Source organism: Adiantum capillus-veneris, chromosome 19 (assembly GCF_014529385.1).
Source record: "Adiantum capillus-veneris isolate H3 chromosome 19, ASM1452938v2, whole genome shotgun sequence".
Taxonomy (NCBI): domain Eukaryota; kingdom Viridiplantae; phylum Streptophyta; class Polypodiopsida; order Polypodiales; family Pteridaceae; genus Adiantum; species Adiantum capillus-veneris.
The window spans coordinates 87,905,099-87,928,215 of record NC_140949.1 but is presented as its reverse complement, the minus strand read 5'-3'; the positions used below and the strand labels follow the sequence as shown (position 1 = coordinate 87,928,215).

The 23,117-nt window shown below is 40.5% G+C and overlaps 1 protein-coding gene across 2 annotated transcripts in view; it reads right to left on the bottom strand.

Moving 5' to 3' along the window:
- The window catches only part of ARP4 (actin-related protein 4), a 65,883-nt gene extending 65,182 nt beyond the window's left edge, over positions 1-701 (bottom strand). For both annotated transcript variants that reach the window (XM_086490889.1, XM_086490890.1), the window contains exon 1: positions 544-701. In XM_086490889.1, the coding sequence (XP_086347015.1) occupies positions 544-556 (13 nt within the window). In that variant the 5' untranslated portion in view covers positions 557-701. The remainder of the gene's footprint in view (positions 1-543) is intronic.
- Positions 702-23,117: the final 22,416 nt, after the last annotated feature.

The following is a 23,117-nucleotide window of genomic DNA, read 5'->3' as shown; positions in this document are numbered from 1 at the left end:
TACCATGCCCCAAGGCTGCATTAGTGGAAAGATCAGATCACACCATCAGCAAGCCTGGTGAACTAGGCATTCTGCCATCCTCCATGGACTCTTCGCCCCTACCCACCCTTGCATGATATCCTACACACACACTTTGGTAAATGCAAGATTTCTTACCTCCAAAGCGTAGAGCTCCATCCCTCCCTCATTCATTGAACGTGTAGTCTTTCCAATTTAGAGTAAGTTTGTACCTTTTTTTTTTTGTACTTTTGCTCATTTTCTGGATAACCAGAGGGCAGCTCATTTGTCTCACAGATCGATTTTGGCCTAGTAGACGTTAATAACCCTCTCTCTATCTCTCAATTCAACTTTAGAAAACAGTGAAGTGCTTACAACACACTCCAGGCTCGACCCAGAGCTTAGAAACACTCTAAAATGCAGCATTTCGGTGAAAAAAACCAAACAAACATTTCCAAGCCCACTACGAGACTCTCTCTCTCTCTCTCTCTCTCTCTCTCTCTCACACACACACACAAACCACAAGGCAGAGTGAGACGAGCATACCGCCCCCATACATGACTGAACGAGCGGATTGCTGCTCAGCTTTGCAAAAACAGTCGCGCTGCACGAGTTTTTGAAATTTTGAGACAGAAAATGTCGGTTTTAACTATTAAAACGCATGCCCGATTTTATTAAACCAGAGCACCCTCGAAGAGAAGCCGGGACACTAAATTATTCGGGTAGGCTCGTAAACTCAAACCACGCGGTTTTGAGCCCACGACGATCTCTCCCTAGCAAGCAATGTGTCATAGCCGCAATACCCACGTGGAACTATCGAGACAAATGGTATTTGACTGTATTATATTGTAAATGCGGACTGATTTATAAATTCAAGTTGCTCGATCAAACATCCCACTATCTCCGATTATTGCCTCCACTCTTGATCTTGTTTGAACATTGAGATAGTCTTGAGCGGGGTTAAGTTGCTACGCAGCATGATCATGTGTGCTACCAAACAGAATACCTCTATCTATTCAAACAACTACACAGCCAGTCGAGCAATACAATAGCAAGAAGTAAACGTACATCAAATGGCTTGAATCAAAGACACGATCGGGTCAAAAAACGATCATGTGACGAAGTTTGCCTTGAAACCATGCGTGTACAAACATAGATATTTTAGCTTAGTACAACTACATATCGATCGAGCAGTGCAATTGTATGCGTGTACAAACATAGATATTTTAGCTTAGTACAACTACATATCGGATCGAGCAGTGCAATTGTATGACGAGGCATCAACCAAAGACACAACTACCTTTTTAAACTTAATAATCACTTCGAAAAAGAATAAAAAAGTAAACTAAAACTAACAACGAGGGTGGGGAGAACTCTCCTTGTTGTCCAAACTTCGCATAATAATAAAGCATTATCTCCTCCTCTTCTCTCTCTCTCTCTCTCTCTCTCTCTCTCTCTCTCTCTCTCATACAAGGAACAATGGTTCCTAGCAATTTCCTTTTCTTAGCCCAACAGACCATTTCCATGTTACCAAGTCAAACCCCCCATTCAAGTTTGGCCTTTGTTAATTATCATAATTGCATGTTTGGTTGATTACACTTGCAATTAACATAATTCAAAGTGTAATTATGCACATATAAAATCACTTCTCAAAAGTGACCTTTTAAAACCCTTTTCTCTCAAGGGATCCTTGAAATAACACCATCTATATCTTCTCAATTTGTGGATGAAGTCAATAATCATATTCTAGAATCGCAAATCTTTCTTGTTGGAGAGGCTAGCAGTCCCTCATTTGGAGGAACCGACTAGGGTATGCAGTAGGAGTGGAGACTTTATTGTCAAAAACAATGCTAAAGTGAGATGGGAATTATACATTTTCCCTAAAGGTAGAGAAGGGCTTGGGATTGTGGATATTTAGGCTAAAGCAGTCCCTCATTTGGAGGAACCGACTAGGATATGCAGATACTTTAGGTAGGAGTGGAGACTTTATTGTCAAAAACAATGCTAAAGTGAGATGGGAATTATACATTTTCCCTAAAGGTAGAGAAGGGCTTGGGATTGTGGATACTTAGGCTAAAACTGACAAGCTCATAGAAATATGGATGATTTAGGCCCTTAGCTCCCCACAAGAAGATTGGGCAATTCTTAAAGTATGTCAGGTAAAATGAGCAAAAAAGGACACATGCAATGGTCTCAACTCTAGAATAGCAATGAGCATAGGTGTATCCATTGAGAGGAGAGTTCAACCTTGGGTATTGCAACTAGTTTAGCACCCACTTGACATTAAAGCTTCATATGGAGTGGAGGCATGGTCCTTTAGCATCCCCCTCGTAGGCATAGAGCGCTTACCCCCACACTTCAAACGATGGGGTAGTGTATATTTTATAAAATTAAGGAGCACAATCATTGAACATAAAGTGCTTGTGGCTCATAGTGCACAAGGGAATCTTGACTACAAGAAGGGCCCAAACAGGTTGGAAGAGGGATTGGTCTCTGCCCTCATTGCCGAAATGAAAGAGAATGTTGTTTTCTCTTGTCCATCAAACAATTAAAGCCCTCAACTCTTCTCTTCAACACCTTTGACATTGGAAATAACTGATTTTAGGAGACTACATCTCGATTTGTTTTTAAATGTTGCGCTTGGGTATAATGAGAGTTTGTATGGTTAATTTGAAAACACAAAACATATGTATTTGGTAATTTTTCTAGAGAACTGGTAAGTAGTTGGTTTTTTTATTGTTTATGTAGCTCACGGTTAAAAGAGTTACTCAAATCCATTCAGTCGCTTAGAGGCTCACATTGCTAAGGGACGCTTAAAGATTTTGCGCATAGATCTTGCCATATGGAGAGCTCAAAGATGTTATGAACAAAGCTCGTCTCAAAAGCATCACTCGTAGAAGGTGGTCTAAGAGATATCCTCCCCAGGGATTTATGCACAAAATACACAATTTTAAATTTACAATTTTACTTGCACCATTCACCCTTTTTTAAGTTTGGTGTCATCTCATTGGCTAGCGCCATCAATGGGCTGAAGGAGAGGTTGTTCGTTCTATGGGACACCATCCTATACTAGCATCTTATACCTAACACAATCAATTATATCATTGTTCACTAGCACAATCAACGGGGTCACATGCATATCATTGTGGCTATATAAGCCCCCTCTCTTGTACATTCTATGGTAAAGTTGATTAAGTTAGTAATATTGCTCCGTCTTGTTTTTTCCTAGTCCTCTCTCTCTCTCTCTCTCTCTCTCTCTCTCTCTCTCTCTCTCTCTCTCTCTCTTGCCATAAGGCTAGACTTGTGGAAAAAGGGTATACTCAAGAGCAGGGCATTGATTCTGATGAGAATTGTTCTCTCGCTTATCACATGACTACAATTCCTAACCTTTGTGCATTTATAGCTCATAATGGTTGGAATGTACATCAATTAGACATAAAGATTGTGAATTTGAATTTATCACATGACTACCATTCCTAACATTTGTGCATTTATAGCTCATAATGGTTGGAATGTACATCAACTGGACATAAAGATTGTGAATTTGAATGAAGTTTGGATCACGAAGTGTATGTATTGCAATATCATGGTTTTGTTTAAAAAAACCAAGAATAATGTCATGTGCACAATCTCATTGAAAATAAGCTTGTCTTCATTGAAAACCTCTTTCCTACTCAAGTGCTCAATCTTGTCACCATAATTATCTACAATCTACAAATTAGCCTCTATATGATTTTCTAGAAACCAAAAACCTAGCGCTATTCATTGACAACCTCTTGCCAACTCAAGTGCTCAAGCTCATCACCATAATTATCCACAGTCTACACCTTAGGCCCTATACGATTTTCTAGAAACCAGAAACCTTTGAAGGTTTATAACAACTTTATTCAAAGTCCTTAAACCTACAAGGAAGTGTTCATACGGCAATGGAAGCAGAACACTCAGTTATATCTATTGAGTCTAATGATAGCACATCTTTCAATAGACCAATAGCTTGCTCTAAAATCAAGCGTCAAAGTTATCAAGATCATCATAATCATAATATCATCATAATATCAAACCTCAAAGGGAGCTTGCACAACAATAAACGAAATTGTGGATGAAGTAGAACGAGAAGGGTTGGCATCCAATGTACCATGGCATCTAAAACCTTGGTACTATAATTTGGTCGTAGCTGTTAGGATGGATTTTCTTATAGCCAGCAATATGGAGCTCTATAGAGTCAGCATCAAAGATCTACAACAACCACTTTCATTGAGAGGAAACGACTCAAGTTTTATTAAGGCTTAAGAAGCCATTGAGAGGGATCATCCAAACATTCAAGCTTTGTGCAATGCCTTGGATTGGAAACCACTCTCTCTCCTCCACAACCTTGAATGAAAACCATAAACATCTTTCACTTTTGTACTACATAAACATAAAAAGTCTCAAAGCTTTTTTCCAATAGGTTTTTACTTTTATGTATATGGATTTTTTGTTGAGTTCGAACACTGCCATGTCTGTAATATGTGGTAAGACCAACCCATGCTTTACTTCCCTTACATGTGCATGGGCTAAACCTTAAGACCACTTTTTTATTGCTTGTCTACCTAAGAATTTGGACTAAGGGGGGGTTCTCTGGCCTCTGAGACATATGTAGGACATGTATGACGCATCCATTGAATGTTCTGAACACTTGCTTGTGAGCCCAATGGCCATGCATAGTTAGTTCATGTTTCATCATGATTGGTGCTTAGCTACCGCTAAGCCTATGATGTGCATGCTAGCTCTTAACCATTTTACTTGCACCATTCACCCTTTTTTAAGTTTGGTGTCATCTCGTTGGCTAGCGCCATCAATGGGTTGAAGGAGGGGTTGTTCGTTCTATGGGACACAATCCTATACTAGCATCTTATACCTAACACAGTCGATTATGTCATTGTACACTAGCACAATCAACGAGGTCACATGCATATCATTGTGGCTATATAAGCCCCCTCTCTTGTACATTTTATGGTAAAGTTGATTAAGTTAGTAATATTGCTCCATCTTATTTTTTCCTCTCTCTCTCTCTCTCTCTCTCTCTCTCTCTCTCTCTCTCTCTCTCTCTCTGTGGGTGCACCTTTGTCTAGGCATTCTTGTTTAGCTTTTTAGCGTGCCTCTTATGGATCAGCTTGTTACATTTTGGCTGTGTCTAGCATGTATGATGAGAAAGTACCACTTTCATTTGATGAAGCACAAATTTTTGAAAATTGAATGCAATCTAAGCATGATGCTATTGTAAAGATGGCATGTGGTCTTTGTGTGACTTGCCTCTTGGAAAAAAGGAGATTGGTACTTTTCAAGTTAAAATGTAAGCGTGATGGTAATGTTGATTGCCATAAGGCTAGACTTGTGGAAAAAGGGTATACTCAAGAGAAGGGCATTGATTTTGATGAGAACTGTTCTCTCGCTTATCACATGACTACAATTCCTAACATTTGTGCATTTAAAGCTCATAATGGTTGGAATGTACATCAATTAGACATAATGATTGTGAATTTGAATTTATCCCATGACTACCATTCCTAACATTTGTGCACTTATAGCTCATAATGGTTGGAATGTACATCAGCTGGACATAAAAATTGTGAATTTGAATGAAGTTTGGATCACGAAGTGTATGTATTGCAATATCATTGTTTTGTTTAAAAAAGCCAAAAATAATGTCATGTGCTCAATCTCAATGAAAATAAGCTTGTCTCATTGAAAACCTCTTTCCTACTCAAGTGCTCAATCTTGTCACCATAATTATCTACAATCTACAAATTAGCTTCTATATGATTTTCTAGAAACCAAAAACCTTGCGCTATTCATTGACAACCTCTTGCCAACTCAAGTGCTCAAGCTCATCACCATAGTTATCTACAGTCTACACCTTAGGCCCTATACGATTTTCTAGAAACCAGAAACCTTTGAAGGTTTATAACAACTTTATTCAAAGTCCTTAAACCTACAAGGAAGTGTTCATATGGCAATGGAATCAGAACACTCAGTTATATCTATTGAGTCTAATGATAGCACATCGTCCAATAGCCAATAGCTTGCTCTAAAATCAAGCGTCAAAGCTATCAAGATCATCATGATCATAATATCATCATCATATCAAACCTCAAAGGGAGCTTGCACAACAATAAATGAAATTGTGGATGAAGAAGAACGAGAAGGGTTGGCATCCAATGTACCATGGCATCTAAAACCTTGGTACTATAATTTGGTCATAGCTGTTAGGATGGATTTTCTTATAGCCAGCAATATGGAGCTCTATAGAGTCAGCATCAAAGATCTACAACAACCACTTTCATCGAGAGGAAACGACTCAAGTTTATCAAGGCTTAAGAAGCCATTGAGAGGGATCATCCAAACATTCAAGCTTTGTGCAATGCCTTGAATTGGAAACCACTCTCTCTCCTCAACAACTTTGAAAAAAAAACCATAAACATCTTTTCACTTTTGTACTGCATAAGCATAAAAAGTCTCAAAGGTTTTTTCCAATAGGTTTTTACTTTTATGTATATGCATTTTTTGTTGAGTTCAAACACTGCCATGTCTGTAACATGTGGTAAGACCACCCATGCTTTACTTCCCTTACATGTGCATGGGCTAAACCTTGAGACCACTTTTTTATTGCTTGTCTACCTAAGAATTTGGACTCAGGGGGGGGGGGGGGGTCATGGGGGTGGTTTATTGGCGTGTGGGCTTCTGCCCTGGTTCTCTGCCTGAGACATATGTAGGACATGTATGGCCCATCCATTGAATTTTATGAACACTTGCTTGTGAGCCCAATGGCCATGCATAGTTAGTTCATGTTTCATCATGATTGGTGCTTAGCTACCACTAAGCCTATGATGTGCATGCTAGCTCTTAACCATTTTACTTGCATCATTCACCCTTTTTTAAGTTTGGTGTCATCTCATTGGCTAGCGCCATCAATGGGTTGAAGGAGGGGTTGTTCGTTCTATGGGACACCATCCTATACTAGCATCTTATACCTAACACAATGGATTATGTCATTGTACACTAGCACAATCAGCGAGGTCACATGCATATCATTGTGGCTATATAAGCCCCCTCTCTTGTACATTCTATGGTAAAGTTGATTAAGTTAGTAATATTGCTCTATCTTGTTTTTTCCTAGTCCTCTCTCTCTCTCTCTCTCTCTCTCTCTCTCTCTCTCTGGGTGCACCTTTGTCTAGGCGTTCTTGTTTAGCTCTTTAGCGTGCCTCTTATGCATCAGCTTGTTACATTTTGGCTGTGTCTAGCATGTATGATGAGAAAGTACCACTTTCATTTGATGAAGCACAAATTTTTGAAAATTGAATGCAATCTAAGCATGATGCTATTGTAAAGATGGCATGTGGTCTTTGTGTGACTTGCCTCTTAATTGGAAAAAAGGAGATTGGTACTTTTCAAGTTAAAATGTAAGCCTGATGGTAATGTTGATTGCCATAAGGCTAGACTTGTGGAAAAAGGGTATACTCAAGAGAAGGGCATTGATTTTGATGAGAATTGTTCTCTCGCTTATCACATGACTACAATTCCTAACATTTGTGCATTTATACCTCATAATGGTTGGAATGTACATCAATTAGACATAAAGATTGCGAATTTGAATTTATCACATGACTACCATTCCTAACATTTATGCATTTATAGCTCATAATGGTTGGAATGTACATCAGCTAGACATAAAGATGATGAATTTGAATGAAGTTTGGATGACGAAGTGTATGTATTGCAATATCATGGTTTTTTTTTTAAAAGCCAAGAAAACAAGGCATGCATGCTTAACAAGTCTTTTTGTGGTTTAAAGCAAGCTCCATGTGCTTGGTATGAAAAAAATTATGATTACTTGGTTACACATGGTTTTTAGAATAGTCTAATTGAGAGCACCTTGTATGTCAAGCATTTGGATGATGTGTCTTTTGTCATTGTTCTTTATGTTGATGATATGTTGCTTGCTGAACCAAATGAGGGACATCTTGGTGATTTTATGGACGATTTCAATACCTCTTTTGAGATGTTAAATTTGGAAATTTTGCCTCATTGTTTGGGCATACAATTTAAGTAGGGTGATGGAATTATTGCTTTGTGCCAAACAAAGTACATTGATACATTGTTGTGTAGATTTAGCCTTGAAGATAACAAGCCTATTGCTATTCTAACGGAGACGGGTTTGAAGCTAAGCCTTCATGACCATGGAGACCAATTTGATGTGACCTTCTATCAACAAGCTATCAATTAACTAATTTATGTGTATGAAATACAAGGCCAGATGTTTAGTATGCCGTCTTCTATATGAGTAGATTTATGTATAGCTGAGGGCCGTTTACACATGGGAAGGCATTTAAGTAGACCTTTTGCTACTTGAGTAGGACTATGCATCTTGGGCTATTTTATAATAATAATGACCAAAAAACCATCACTAAGTTTCTTTGTATACAACCAATGATCCTCTTGACTCCTAAAACCCTAAGACCACATAAAACCATCAAACTTTTGATACCACATCCTTGAACCTTAAGCTATAACGCTTCCTTGAGTTTTCATATAGGCACCTCCTAGCTAGGCTATTCAAACCTTTTAGGTTGTTTCATGTAAACATCCTCTTCAAGATCTTGGTGAAGAAAGGTTCTCTTCACATCCATTTGGACAAACTCCATGTCCTCAATGGCTTTTAGGCCAAGCACTATGCATAGTGTAGTCATCTTGACCGTGGGTGAGAAGATTTTTTTAAAATCAATTTCTCATGCTGCTTAAATCCCTTAGCAACCAATCTAGCCTTGGGATCATCATATGTAAACTTCTCTTGTAAACCCATTTGCAAAGTAAGTCATGCTTGCCTTTTGGAAATTCAACCAAGTCTAATGTCTCACTATTGAAAATCAAGTTGTACTCAGATTGCATGGCCCACCCACTTGACCTTGTCATCCATTTGCATGGCGTCTTTGTAACAAGATGTCTCACCATAGTCAATCAATATAACATAGTCCAACCCTGGCTGAAACCACTAAAGTGGATGTGAGGATCTAGTAGATCGTCTCACAGCCTGACTATTGCTCTTTGCCCTGTCAATTAGAGCATTGCTAGTGGAAGGTGCATTACTAGTCTTCTGAGTTTTCACCGATTTTGAGGCAATGTCCTTGAATGTGACTTTTCTAAACCACTGATAGGTTTCTTGTGCATCTTTGATTCATTGCATTACTTTGTGAGATTTTGGGTGCCAAAGATGATGTCCCATCCCTCCATCTGCACCACAACCAAGTAAAATACACTTTTATGACTTTGGGTGCATCTTTTTTTGAAGCTCTTTGGGCATAGGTGCATATGTCTCGCATCCAAAGACATGTACAATGATCATAATGTGGCTTCTTTTTGGACCACAACTCCATGGAATCTGGTAATTCAATACTGCCTCTGCCAAAAAATCTTGAATCAGATTTTCCATAAAAAGCATGGTTGTGACTTGCTCATGAATCATCGAATTCATTCTTTGTGCAACTCCATTTTGATTAGGTGTGTAAGGTGCAATAAGCTGCTCTTGATACCTCTCTTGGTACATAATTCTCAAACTCCTTGAGACATATTCTTCACCATTATCATTCCTCAAGCTTTTGATTTTCTTGCTATATTGATTTTCTAATAATGCTAAGTATCTCTAGGAAGTAGATAAAACCTGATCCTTATGTCGCAAAGGATAAACCCACACCTTTCTAGTAGAATTGTCTATGAAAGTCACAAAAAGACTCTCTTGAGATTTTTTCTTGTTTGTTTGCCATGCATGACAATCTTTCTTTAAATGCCCTTTCTTGTGGCAATTAGAGCACTCAACATTGTGCAAAGAAACTTTAGATTTTCTTAAAGAATTCTCATGATCCTTGAAGTGATAACAGTGATCTAAATACACTTATCTGCATTTTTAATCAAGACTTTGATTTGATTCGGGGGTCTTTTGGCACGGTTTTGAGTGCGAACTCTCTGACTTTTGCCACTGGCAACATATGCATCACCTTGCTTTGCAGGATCCATAGACTTCCTACGTATCTCTTCACTCAGTAGACTGGAAAGTACAACATCATAAGCCAACTTTTCCTCAAGTGCAGAGTTGCTAATCACTTTGCAAAATATGTCCCATGAAGAGGGTAAAGAGCACAATAAGAAGATGGACCGCACTTCATTGTCAAATGTCAGCCCTTGTGATGTCAATTGATTGAAAAGTACATTGAACACATTCAAGTGCTTGAAAAATGTGTCACCTTCTTCATGCAAAGCTCAAAAATCTTTTTCATCAAGTAACCTTTGTTACTTGTGCTTTTGCTTTTATATGTATTGGATAGCTTGTCCTATAACAATCTAGCAGTAGCTTCACACACTATGGTGAAATACACAAATTCGGCTAAGTGTAAGCAAATAATGGACCTAGATTTTGCTTCTAGCATCTTTCACTGCACTTCTATATAGCCATCTCCCTCTACACGCTCAAAGATTGGGTCTAATTAACCTTTTTGGGTTAGCTCATCCTGTATTTTCTCTTTCTACATATAAAAGATCATGCTATCAAACTTTCTAATATTATAAATGTCCTTCTCAATAGAGAGACCATTCTTACAAGAAGCACTATGGTAAGAATACCAAAAGTTATGGCTAGAAAACCCTTTGATATTTTTACAGAACCTCCTTTGTAACAATAGCAAAATCTCAAACCAACGATGCTCAAAGTGTCATAAAAAAAGGCATGGGTAGACTCGAAAAAAAATTCCGATAGAATCTCCTTTATACGAACAGTGAAAACTCAACCCTAACGACACATAAAATGCGTAAGATCAATGTATACGAGTAAAATTGGGCATAAACTATCAATTTTCACTGACAAATGATTGCCATATGCGACCTCAAGCAAAAGGATATCGTAGTGGGGAACTCTAACAACTTGTATCATCGAAGGTATCTTTAGATTATAATAAAAAAATGTCATGCAAGACACTCCAAAATGCTATGCAAACACTAGACACTCGCCACAATCTCCGAAAGGGCTCTTCCGGATCGAGTCTTAGAAATGATCAAGACTGCCAAAAACGTCAAAAAATGTCTCCACACAAAGTACAGTGAGCGGCATCTGGAACTCAATGTACATGAGTAAGAACCGCGGACCAGTAAGCACCAAAAATTGATGCAAATAGTAGATGTGATCCTTGCAATGGTACTTGCTCTCAAAAGAGCTCAATGGCAGTTTAAGTGCTTTAAAAAATGTGTCTGTCAATGTATAACATCACATAGTGAGACTACTACCAAAAACATTGCTAAAAGTGCATGTGAAAGAGTTGTATTTGTAACCAGCAAATCTACAATCCTCGTGTCCAAAGTAGCCAAAGAAATGAAGAAAGTTGAGATCTATGTATTGGAAGCAACCACAAGTGTCATACAAGCTGCCAATACGCATATGGAAAGCCGTAACCTTTGTGAAAAATATAGAGAGTCTAAAAACATTTGTGAAACTGCACAAGGGATATATGCTCGGGCTATGTGCCCCCCTATAAGGCTAATGTGAGCCTATGAGAAACCTGTATGTCGGTGTAGATCCAAAGCCAATGTAATCTTGTGTCGTAGAACAAAAGTGCCAAAAGTGTTGATGCTTAAAAACCAAAATTTTGAAGCCAATGCACTCACTGAACTAGTACCAAAAGCGTCCAAAAAGGGTGTCAATGTTGGGGTGTAGACCAGGTGGCCGTGGGAAACCACCCTTATCTACTTTTTCGCCTAATCAATATAGGGAGAGAAAGTGAGAGAGTTGACTTCACTCTCTTCCTTTCCTCTCCACTAACCCAACTCCCTTTGCAGCTTCTCCTTCTTCCACAAATTCCCCCTTACACACTCTCCCTTGCTAGCGCACCTACGCACACACACATCCGAACGCACGTGCAGTCATCAATTGGTATGAAAGCTCATTTGGGACCGTCAACAGTAGCGGTTGCAGATCGCAAATCTTGGAGCACGGGAGAGACCTCAGCCATAACCGGGCTTGGAGCTCGCAGCTCGCAGCTCGGGAGTTTGGAGCTCGAGAGCGGGAGCTCTACCGGATTGAGCATTCAAAGCAGTAGATTCAATGTCGAGGGCAATCATAACACCAAGCAAGGAGCAACAATAACAATTATATTGAAGAATCAGCGGACGAGCTAGTGTTGTGTATAACACACACACACACACACACACACACACACTGTGTGTGTGAGCTTGCCAACAAACCTGGGGTATCGCGAGCAGTAGGGAACACAGCCGGGGTAACATTTGCGATCAAGAGCGAGCAGACAAAGCAAATTTTGGGGGAATTGAGAGAGAGGGAGCAACAATATTCAATTGCAGCCAATCGAGTAGACACACACTGCGTGTGTGTAGGAGCAGCCAGGCTTGAGGAAGCGTGCAACAGGTCGGACTGCAAACGAAAATCGAGCTAACCGTGCAGCAGGTCAAGCTACGAGTGCCTTCGGCAGCACTAGGAGAAGGACACCGTGAGCAGCAGGAGAAGAAGTGATTGATGGTGTGTTACATACACACACACACACAGTGCAGCAAGGCAATAGGCGAGCTTGAATGAGCAGGCAGTCGGCAATCCACACACACTCGTAAACCCTGACAGTTCTACCGATCCGAAGATAGGAAAATTTTGATTTTTTTTAATGAAAGCTTTTACCATAAACAGATTGTGTGTGCAAGGGTACATTCACACAACCCTGACTATCTCGACACTGACTCCGAATCCCGAAAGCAAGAGAGAGAGATAGCGAATAAATTTTTCGACCAGACCCAACATCAGAAAACACACTCCACATCGCTTATCAATTGCTCATAGAATAAGAGCAAGTGAGAGCGTGTGAGTTGATAGAGATAGAGAGAGAGAGCTTGAGAGAAAGCGAGTTGTGTGAGAACACAGTGTGTTCGGCTATAGGTGGCGAGTAAGCTCGGTATGACCCGGAATCTGCCCATTTCCTCCGCGTTCTCCTCGGCATTGGAGACTCTCGACCGGCGGCGGGAGGCGACATCGGCATCAGTTTTTGACACTGATTCGACAATTTTCTCGCGTTTCTCCTCCACAACTTTGAGCATCGGCCACCATTGGTGTCAGTTTACGACATTGATTCAGCGGCTCAGGTTTAGCGGTTCTCCTCGGCGTTCACATCAGCTCGACATTACTCCCATTACAGGCAGATTTTCGACATCCGACCCGACACCAATTTTACGCGGACAATTTTATGCATATTTTGAGTTGAGTTTTGATTCCTCATACAAAGAAGACTCTGCCCAATTTTCTGCAGCTTCTCGCCATAGTTTGGCACCTCTCAAACCCTCTTGTCGCGGCGATGGCTTCTTCTTCAGAAAAGGAGGAGTATTTCATTTGCAAGTTCAAATGGCAGCGACTTCACCATGTGGAAAGAGCGCATGAAAGATGTTTTGACAAACAAAGGCCTATCAAAATTGTTGAAAGAGCATGTAGAAGATGATGACTATACGCAAGATCAATGGGAGCTTTTGGATGCAAGACCCAGGTCTATGATACGTCTACATCTAGCCGAGTCACTGTCTTCACTATCATAGTGAAGACAACAACCAAGGAACTTTGAAATAGCTTATGTTCAGCATGGGAGAGCAAAAGTGCATCTAACGAAGTTTTTCTCATGAAAAATCTTATGAAGCTCAACATAAAAGAAGGTAGCACAGTTTTTGGTCACTTAAATGAGTTCAACTCCTTGTTCAATCAGTTGATATCTCAGGGCTTTAAGGAGTTTGACGACGAACTCAAGTCTATATTCTTTTTATACTCTCTACCCAACTCATGGGACATCTTTTGGACAGCCATTAGCAATTCGGCTCCGAATGGCAAGTTAGTGTTCAATGCTGTCACACAGATGTGTTGCTCACCAAAGAGATTCGACGTAAATCTCTCGACGGTGCTAGTCATGGAGATGCATATATGGCTGGCAATTCAATGAAGGCAAGAGGCCATGACAAGAACAAATACAAAAGCAGAGAGAAAAATCCTCGTAGTCCAAGCAGACACAAGAACTCAAGTACAGACTGCAGTGATAAAAATGTCGAGTGTTACTATTATCACAAGAAGGGCCATTACAAAAAGGATTGTCGCAGTTTCCTAAGAGACCAGAAAAACATGCAAAAGGATAATTTTGGCAAAGGTAAAAGTACGATAAAGATTAAGGAGCTCAATGTGGTTGAGTCTCCATACCTACCACTGCAGTAGAGGATGCTCCTCCTCCAATGACGATCATTATGCCAACAAAGATTCATGGAGAGGTGACAACAGATCCCTCAGATGTTCTCATTTTCACTTCAGATCTCACTCCAGATGCTTTGGTTGCACAGGATGAGGGTTATGCACAGAATTGGATTCTTGATTCTGGTGCAAGTTTTCATGTCACACCGCATAGAGAGCGGTTTACCTCTTATGCATCCATGCATGGCATAGTCAAGCTTGGTGATTCCTATGAGCTTGACATTATTGGCATTAGTGATGTGAAACTTCAGATACATAATGGCACTACTTTTGTGTTGTAGAATGTCAGACATGTGCCCAAGCTTACAAAGAACTTGCTTTTTATAGGGCAATTGGTGTTAGGAAATAAGACGTAGCTAAATAGATAATTGAGTAGATTACTTAATGGAGAGAGACAGATTTACATACACGAGATTATAGAGTAGAGAGAGAGAGAGAGAGAGAGAGAGAGAGAGAGAGAGAGAGAGTACACACGATATACGTGGTTCACCCAATGTGGGCTACGTCCACGGGAAAACAGCCACTCAATGGCTTTAGTACTTCAAAACAAGAAGTAGTTTACAAAGGGATTATACCCTTAATGGAGCTCCCGCCTTGCTTCACTCTCACCACCTCACACTCACCTTGTTGCATCAACTTCACACTCTATGAAATGTGTGTAGAAATGGCCTTCTTTTATAGGCCAAAAGGGGTGCCCTCTCTCATGAGAGGCAGCCATGTGTAGCCGCCCTTGTGTAGATAAGTCCAAATCGGACCCTCCAATCCGCCCATGTGTGGCCGCCCTTGAAAAGACAAGTCCGCTTTTGAATTCGGCCACCGGTCACCGGCCATTGACTTCCAACCACCGGCCACCGGCCATTGACTACCGGCCATCGGACAACCGACGATTGTTTTCCGACCGCTTTCCGGCCGTCGTCCAGCCATAATATTTCGACGAAAAGGAATATTCCGGCGAAGGAAAAAAAAGTATCGGGGGCTTCCGCCCCCGAGGCCCTTAAAGTCCTGATTTTTGGCCGTGAAAATTTTGGTTTCCGGCGAGTGATTTTCCTTCACGCACGATGGCTTCTCCTCATAAGGGGGGCCTTACAAATGTGCGCTTTTACCATAGAAAATTACAAGGGTAAATCAGGCTCCATACTTAACAATTGGATGATCTTACTACAATCTGTTGATGAACACTCTATCTATGTTGCCGATTTGCCGTCTACTGAGTTGTGGCATAGCCGGCTAGGGCATATTAGCCAAAAGGGAATGAAAACACTTCGACATTTTGGCTACTTACCTGTGTTACATGGACTTTCTATTGTGTGAGCATTGTCTATACGGCAAACAGACTAGGTTGACATCTTCGCCATTGAACAAGAAACTAGGTGAACTCCTAGACGTAGTGCACAGTGATTTGTGTGGTCCAATGCCACATAAAAACTCTAGGTGGGGCAAACTACTTTCTCACGTTCATAGATGATTCTACCAGAAAGGTGTGGGTATATCTCCTTAAGCGTAAGAAAGAGGTCTTTTTAACATTCCAAAAATTCCTCACCATGGTTGAGAACCAATCAAGAAAAAAGCTCAAAGCTTTTCGCACGGACAATGGTTGAGAATACGTCTCCAAGGAGTTCAAGGATTTTTGCAATAGAAAAGGAATTTGTCGGCAGTTTACTGCTCCTACACACCTGCACAGAATGGGATAGCTAAAATATTGAATTGCACGATTCAAGAGTGAGGTATCTCTATGATGTCTATGGCGAAGCTTACTCCATAGTTTTGGGGGGAAGCTGTCCTGACAGCAATGCACATCATCAACATGTCACCTAGTTCTCCTTTGAATTTCAAAATTCCAGAGGAATTATGGACTGGGAAAATGCCAAGCTATGAGCATTTACATGTATTTGGATGTGAGGCATATGCACTTGTGTCCAAAGAACTTCGTTGCAAGCTAGATCCCATGTCACACAAATGCATTTTTATCGGCTATGGTGCAAATGGAGAGATGGGCTATCGTCTCTAGCACCCAGAATCCAGCAAAGTCATTCGTAGCTCACACGTGATTTTCAATGAAACAAAAATGCACAAGAAGCCCATCAAAGAAGTTGAGTACATACGCATTCGTTTTGAAGATGTAGCTTCCGAACCAACTTGGTTCAGTAATGTCACACCTAATCCTCTAGTGCAAGATACTACTATTATCACGGAGAGAGCAGAGTCCAGCAATCAAACACTAAGACGCTTTGTAAGAGTATCATGTGCACTCGAGCTGTTTGAGCCGGGTATACACCACATTTTGGTCACCGACAGTGGAGAGCCAAAAACCGTCTACAAAGAAGCTATATGAATGGACGATAGCGTTAAGTGGGAGCAGGCTATGCAATCAGAATACAATTCGATTGTAGCTAATGAGACATGGGATTTGGTTGAATTACCAAAAGAAAAAAAGGATATACCTTGTTGCAAGTGGGTATACAAGAAGAAGTATACAGTGGAAGATCCCGAGCCTAGGTACAAGGCTCATCTAGTTGCCAAGGGTTTCAAGCAGTGAGAAGGTGTGGGTTTCGATGAAATTTTCTCTCCAGTAGTCAAGATGACTACACTTCACACTGTGCTTGGCTTGGTTGCTATCCAAGACATGGAACTTGTCGAAAATGGATGTGAACACATCATTTCTTCATGGGGATCTATATGAAGATGTCTACATGAAACAACCAGAGGGCTTCGTATGTGAAACCCAAAAGCCAATGAGAGCAGAATTGGTTTGTAGACTTCAAAAGGCACTCTATGGCCTCAAGCAAGGTTCAAGGCAGCGGTATCAAAAATTCGACAAATTCATGCAGTCTCAGGGTTACATTATAAGAAGTCAAAAGGATCACTGCTTATACACAAAGAGGTTGAATGATGGTTCTTTAATCATCTTGATCTTGTATATGGATGATATGCTTATCCCATGCAAATCAATTGATGAGATCAATCAATTGAAAAAGATGCTAAGCATTGAGTTTTCCATGAAAGATTTGGAAAATGCCAATCACTTTTTTGGTATGCAAATCAAGAGAGACAGGCAACGTGGAATTCTTGAATTATCTCAAGAAAAGTACATCCACAAAGTCTTGCAACGTTTTAGTATGCAGAGGGGGAAGTCACTGAGTACTCCAATGCAAGCATACTCCAAACTTAGCAAGGCAGATTCTCCCAAGACAATGGCTGAGAAAGAGAAAACGTCGAAAGTGCCATATTCTTCAGCAGTTGGCAGTTTGATGTACGCCATGGTAGCCACAAGACAAGCCATTGGACATGGAGTGGGAGTGGTTAGTAGGTACATGGAAAACCCTGGCAAGAAGAATTGGGAAGCAGTGAAGAAAATCCTCAGATATTTGAAGGGTACAGCTAGCAAGTGTTTACGCTTCGAAAACAGCGATGCATCTATTGTAGGTTACACGGATACAGATTATACAGGTTGTGTGGATAGTAGAAGATCCACATCTGGCTATGTGTTCATGTTTGTTGGAGCATCTATCTCTTGGAGATCGTGTCTCCAAAGACTACACGTCTTCATCTACCACTGAGGCAGAATATGTTGTTGCGTCTGACGCAAGCAAGGAAGCCATATGGTTGGCTCGTCTAGTGGGAGATTTGGGCATTCACGAGGTTCCAATACTGCATTGTGATAGTCAGAGTGCCATTGCTTTGACAAAGAATCCGGTGTTTCACTCAAAGTCAAAACACATAGAGGTCATATACCATGTCATACAAGATGCATTGACTGGCAAGCACATCGAGCTTGTCAAAGTCCACACTGACGACAACCCCACAGATGCTCTCACGAAGAGCCTAGCCTCGGAGCGCTTACACATTGCATATAACTTATGGGTGTAGCCTAGGTGATGCTTCATTAATTTTGTACAGACTAACTATACGGATGCCACTATTGGCCACCATGACCTTCAAGTGGGAGGTTGTTGGGGTGTAGGTCAGGTGGCCGTGGGAAACCACCCTTATTTGCTTTTTTCCCTAAGAGAAAGTGAGAGAGTTGACTTCATTCTCTCACTTTCCTCTCCACTAACCCAACTCCCTGTGCAACTTCTTCTTCTTCCCCAAATTCCCCCTTACACACTCTCCCTTGCTAGTGCACCTACGCACACATGCATCCGAACGCACGCACACTCATCAGTCAAATGCTATGTGTCAGAATTTAGATGCTGAAGAGAAAATATCCCTCTATGCTGCCGAGAAAAAAGAGATTGACTGTTGATGGTAGGCTCAAAAAGACCGCCAATGTGGAAGGTGCCGAGACAGAGGTCAAGGCCAAGATGGGCCAAAAAACGAGGCTATGTCAAAGGAGAGAAAAGTCACTCTCACTATCTTGGAAACGTCAAAAATTAAAAAAGTCAATTTGAGGTCTATGTCGCTGCGAAGGTCGATTTTGAGAAGGTCAATGTCAAAATCAAAGAAATTGACAGAGGATAGTGTCTGATCCTCTCCCTCTCTTTCAAGCTGATGTTGAAACTCAAAATTTGGTCGTATTTGTGTGTGTTACAAGCACACCATGTGCTCACCTTACCGCACTCCTTTGCCAAAGTAAACCCACACTATGCGCTTACATTGCCGCACTCATTTGTGGATGCAAAGCGCACACACACAAGAAATTGTGTGTGTTTGTGTATGTGTGCACAACTTTCACCCTTGCAAGAAAAAGGTGCTTGCAAAAGGTGTCTTGCAATTCTATTTAATGCCTCCAAGCCTTAGCATTTTAAGCTTCAAGATTCCCTAAGGGTGAAGTCTAGCACTCATTGCTTAATTTCTCAAAGCTTTAACATACCAAAGGTTCAAGATTCTCTCATTTCTTCCAAGCTTCACCTTTCAATTTCTTACAGAGAACCTTAATTTACTTTACTAAGATTGAAGCATATTGCAACCTTTGCAAGCACAAAGCCTCCTTAAAATTGATCTCCCCAAAAGCTTCAAGTTTTTTTTTTTGGGTGTAAATATAAGAAGAAAAACAAAAAATATCCTTTTCTTGCTTCTCCAAACCTTTAGCATGCCAAGAAGCTTTCATGCACACCAAGGCCATCGCAAGGACCATCAAACCCACTCTGATACCAATTGTGAGGGAGGCAAGGGCCCCGTACTTGTGCATGCAAGAAGTGGAAGAAGAATTGGGGGAAACAACACACTAGAAGGGGTAAGTGTCTGTTGCCTCTATTGTACATATGAGAAGGGTAAAATAGTGTTAGTGAGTTAGTAGGTGGATGGTGTCTATCAACAACGGGTGGCGTCCACAAGCCTTTACAACACTGTGTTTGAATTCATCAATGAGTAGCCCAAAGAGAATCAATGAAAGGGCATCCTTGCTTGAGACCAATAGTGCTTGTGAAACTTTTTGAAATTCCCTCTCCCATATGTACTCAATATATCACCTTCTTGTAAATACAAGAAATCGCATGCATATATTCTCTTGGCACTTAGAGTTACTCCATACATTTTCAAAGATTCTCTTGGGGAACCATATCAAAAAATTTCTTGAAGCCCACAAAGTAGCCATACAATTTTTTACCTTTCAATTGGCTTTCTGCCATGAGAACTCAAAGACTGACAAGGTGATGAATGGTGCTATGATGTTTTTGAAAATTTTCTTGTTTATGTGCACGTTTTCCATGATTTTCAACCCATTCGCTTTTCATTTCCATGACATATCCAACAGCTTTGAGAGAACCAACCATTATAGTCTGGAGCTTGTTTACATTGTTCACATATCCCCCTTTATGTAAAGGTTGGATCCAATTGTACTCCAATCATGAGGCATGCCATGTTGAAGTGTAAGGTTAAACATATTGCATGTATGTGTGTGCATGCCAATGTGTATGTGTGTTTTCATTTAATTATGTCCCTATATAGTTTCTCAATACCCTTACCTATTAGTATCTGACTTTGTACTTCAACTCATTTTACATCTAATTTTTGTACTTTTTTGAAGTCTAGATTTGGCTCTCCATTTGATATGACAACTAACTCTAAATATCTAATCTGGAATAGCTTTTAGAAGTACTAGCTCATTCCATTTTGGTGACTACAATGATGAGCTTAAGCTCTTAATAGGAACGTACCTCCTAGTTGGAATTTAGAGTTACTTGAGCATTTACAATGCCATCTAGACAATTGGGAAGAGGGAGGAGACCTACTGCAGTGTTTGTTGAGGATACATCAAACTGATAAAGGCATTTTGTATGGAGTATAGCGACAACAGAGGAGAAGAAGATATACTTTATGAACTGGATAAGACCAAACAAGGCAAGCTGCCAATCAAGAGCTATGTGGAAAATATTAAAGAACTTAGCAAATAGTTGAATGAACTGCCATCAAAAAAGTGAATGCGCACTGGCTTCTGAGTGGTTTCAGAAGCAAGAAGCTTAGGGGATTGGAAGTACTAGCACCACCCAAGAAATTCAACAATATGGTACAAAGAACTCTAAAGTTGGAGCAATAGGCCAAGAAGGAGACAGACCATAAAGGAAGAAGAGGTTCAAGTGACAGTTGTTACCATGTACATGTGGTAGTGATGTGTGTGAACACACTTAGGACCGCCATGGCATTTTTCTCCTCACTAGGAGGTTTTTCCCCCCGTGCATTGTATATACGCCCATCATTCTAGGGCTATCTATCTTTCCATTGCACACTAAGTAAAACACCCTCTGTTGTGTTCCTTGAGCTTCCTTCATCTTCTCCAAGCTATGTGTGTTTTCTTGCAACCCTAATTCCAACAATTGGTATAAAAGTAGGTTGCGTCGTCCCTGGCTTAGTTGCCAGTAGCTCTAGCACACGCTCGCTCACTTTCTCCAATTTCAGTGAGCTGTGGCAAGCGTTCGCAGGTTGACAAATATTCGGGGTAGGCTCGAAGAGCTCAGTCCGCTCAGATTTTTGATTCGGGCTCATCCATTCGGCCTTTGTTTCCACTACAAGAAGCACTGCACAAGCTATTTTATCATTTCGTGCAAAAAATCTGTCAGTGCTGTTTTTTGCACAACAAGTCCCTTGCGATCTTAAATGGTTTGTGCTATATAGAACGTGTTGTTCCCGCTTTCCTTCTTCTCTTTTTGGGCGGTTTTCACATCAGGTGCAACATTTACCATGGCTAACAACAACACAAATGTGTTCAAGATGTTTGTTGTTGAGGACAGATTGGATGGGGACAATTACCCTATGTGGGCTTATATGATGCAACATGTTCTTGTGTCGAAGGGCATTTGGAACATTGTGCAGGGCATTGATGTACGTTTTTGTTCTATGGATATAGGCGATGTTTAGGATGTTTCAAGTCTTGCTGCAAGGATTGTTGATGTTAGAGTTGTTTTGCCTATGGTAGAACAAGCTCGTTGGGATGTAAAATATGCACAGGCTCATGGATTGATTGCGTCGTCTGTGAAGCACACTATTACTCCTCACATTCGTTCAACAAAATCTGCAAAACAGGCTCGGGATATTCTGGTTGGTCTTTATGCAAGTCGCAATGAGGCAAAAATCGCATTGCGTCGTAAAGAGCTGGAGTCAAAGATTATGCATGAGGAAGATGACATGGACACTTTCCTTGCTGGTGTCAAAAATATTAATGAGAAACTTATTTCCACAGGAGAAGTCATTTCAGACAGTTCCCTTGTGCAGATTGTTCTCGATGCCTTGCCAGATTCTTACCAGCCTTTTGATAGTACTTGGAGACTTATGACCCAAGGAAATCCTGAAGTTGTCAAGTTTGATGCATTATGCACATTGCTATTGCAAGAGTCGCTTTCCATAAAAAACAAGACTAGACCCCCTAGAGACTTATGCGGCATAGGCCCACATAGATCACTATGAACCAAATCTAGAGGATTCCCTAACTTTCTATCCAATGGGAATGAGGGGGTAAGTCTAGTCTGTTTCCCATGTATGCAATGCTCACACAAACTGAAATCAAAATAGTTTAACACATGGATATAGCCAAAACATTGTAATTGTTTCAATCCCTTGTGACTCATATGCCAAGCTGGCTATGCCACAACTTCGTAGAAGGTAAGTCGTCTACATAGATAGAGTTTTCTTTGTCACTAGAGACTTACAAAGAGTACAATGAGCCAAACTTTTGTCCTTTCAAAATGATCAAATTTCCCTTTTGAATCAAATAGGAACCATTGCCAAAAATTATAGTATAGCAAGATCATCCAGGTGTCCTACTGAAACCAAGCTCTTAGTTAGCTTTGGCACATGTCTGACACCTTGCAGCATGAGCTCGGTACCATTGTGCATACTTAGCTTCACATCTCCAATGCCATATATCTCAAGATGATGAGAATCACTTAGCTTAGCCAAACCATGTGTAGAAGCATAACTTGAGAACCACTCCTTGTGAGGAGTAACATGAAAACTGGCACCTAAATTAATGATCCAATTTTGTGCATTACATTCATCAAGAGCTAATAACGCCTCAAGACTCAAATAAAAAATGAAGACTAGTACATCTGATGGTTGCGGCACATCAGGAACAATATCAATATGTGGAGATTCGACAACATTGAGCTCATCTATCTTCACTCTGCTCTTAGGAGGTGCATGACTTACGACAATGGTTTTACCCTTTTCTCTTTGCAATAAACGACAATTCTTGTTCATGTGTCCTTTTTTGTGACAATGGTAGCATTCAATGTTCCTCGTGTCATGTCCATAACTCTTTCTATGTGCATTCTTGCGATCCTAAGAACGACTGTGACTATGACTACGACCTCTTTGCCATTGATTTTTTTTTCTAGTTACTTCCACTATCCATATATGCATCAACTAGCCCACTAGCGTCAAGATA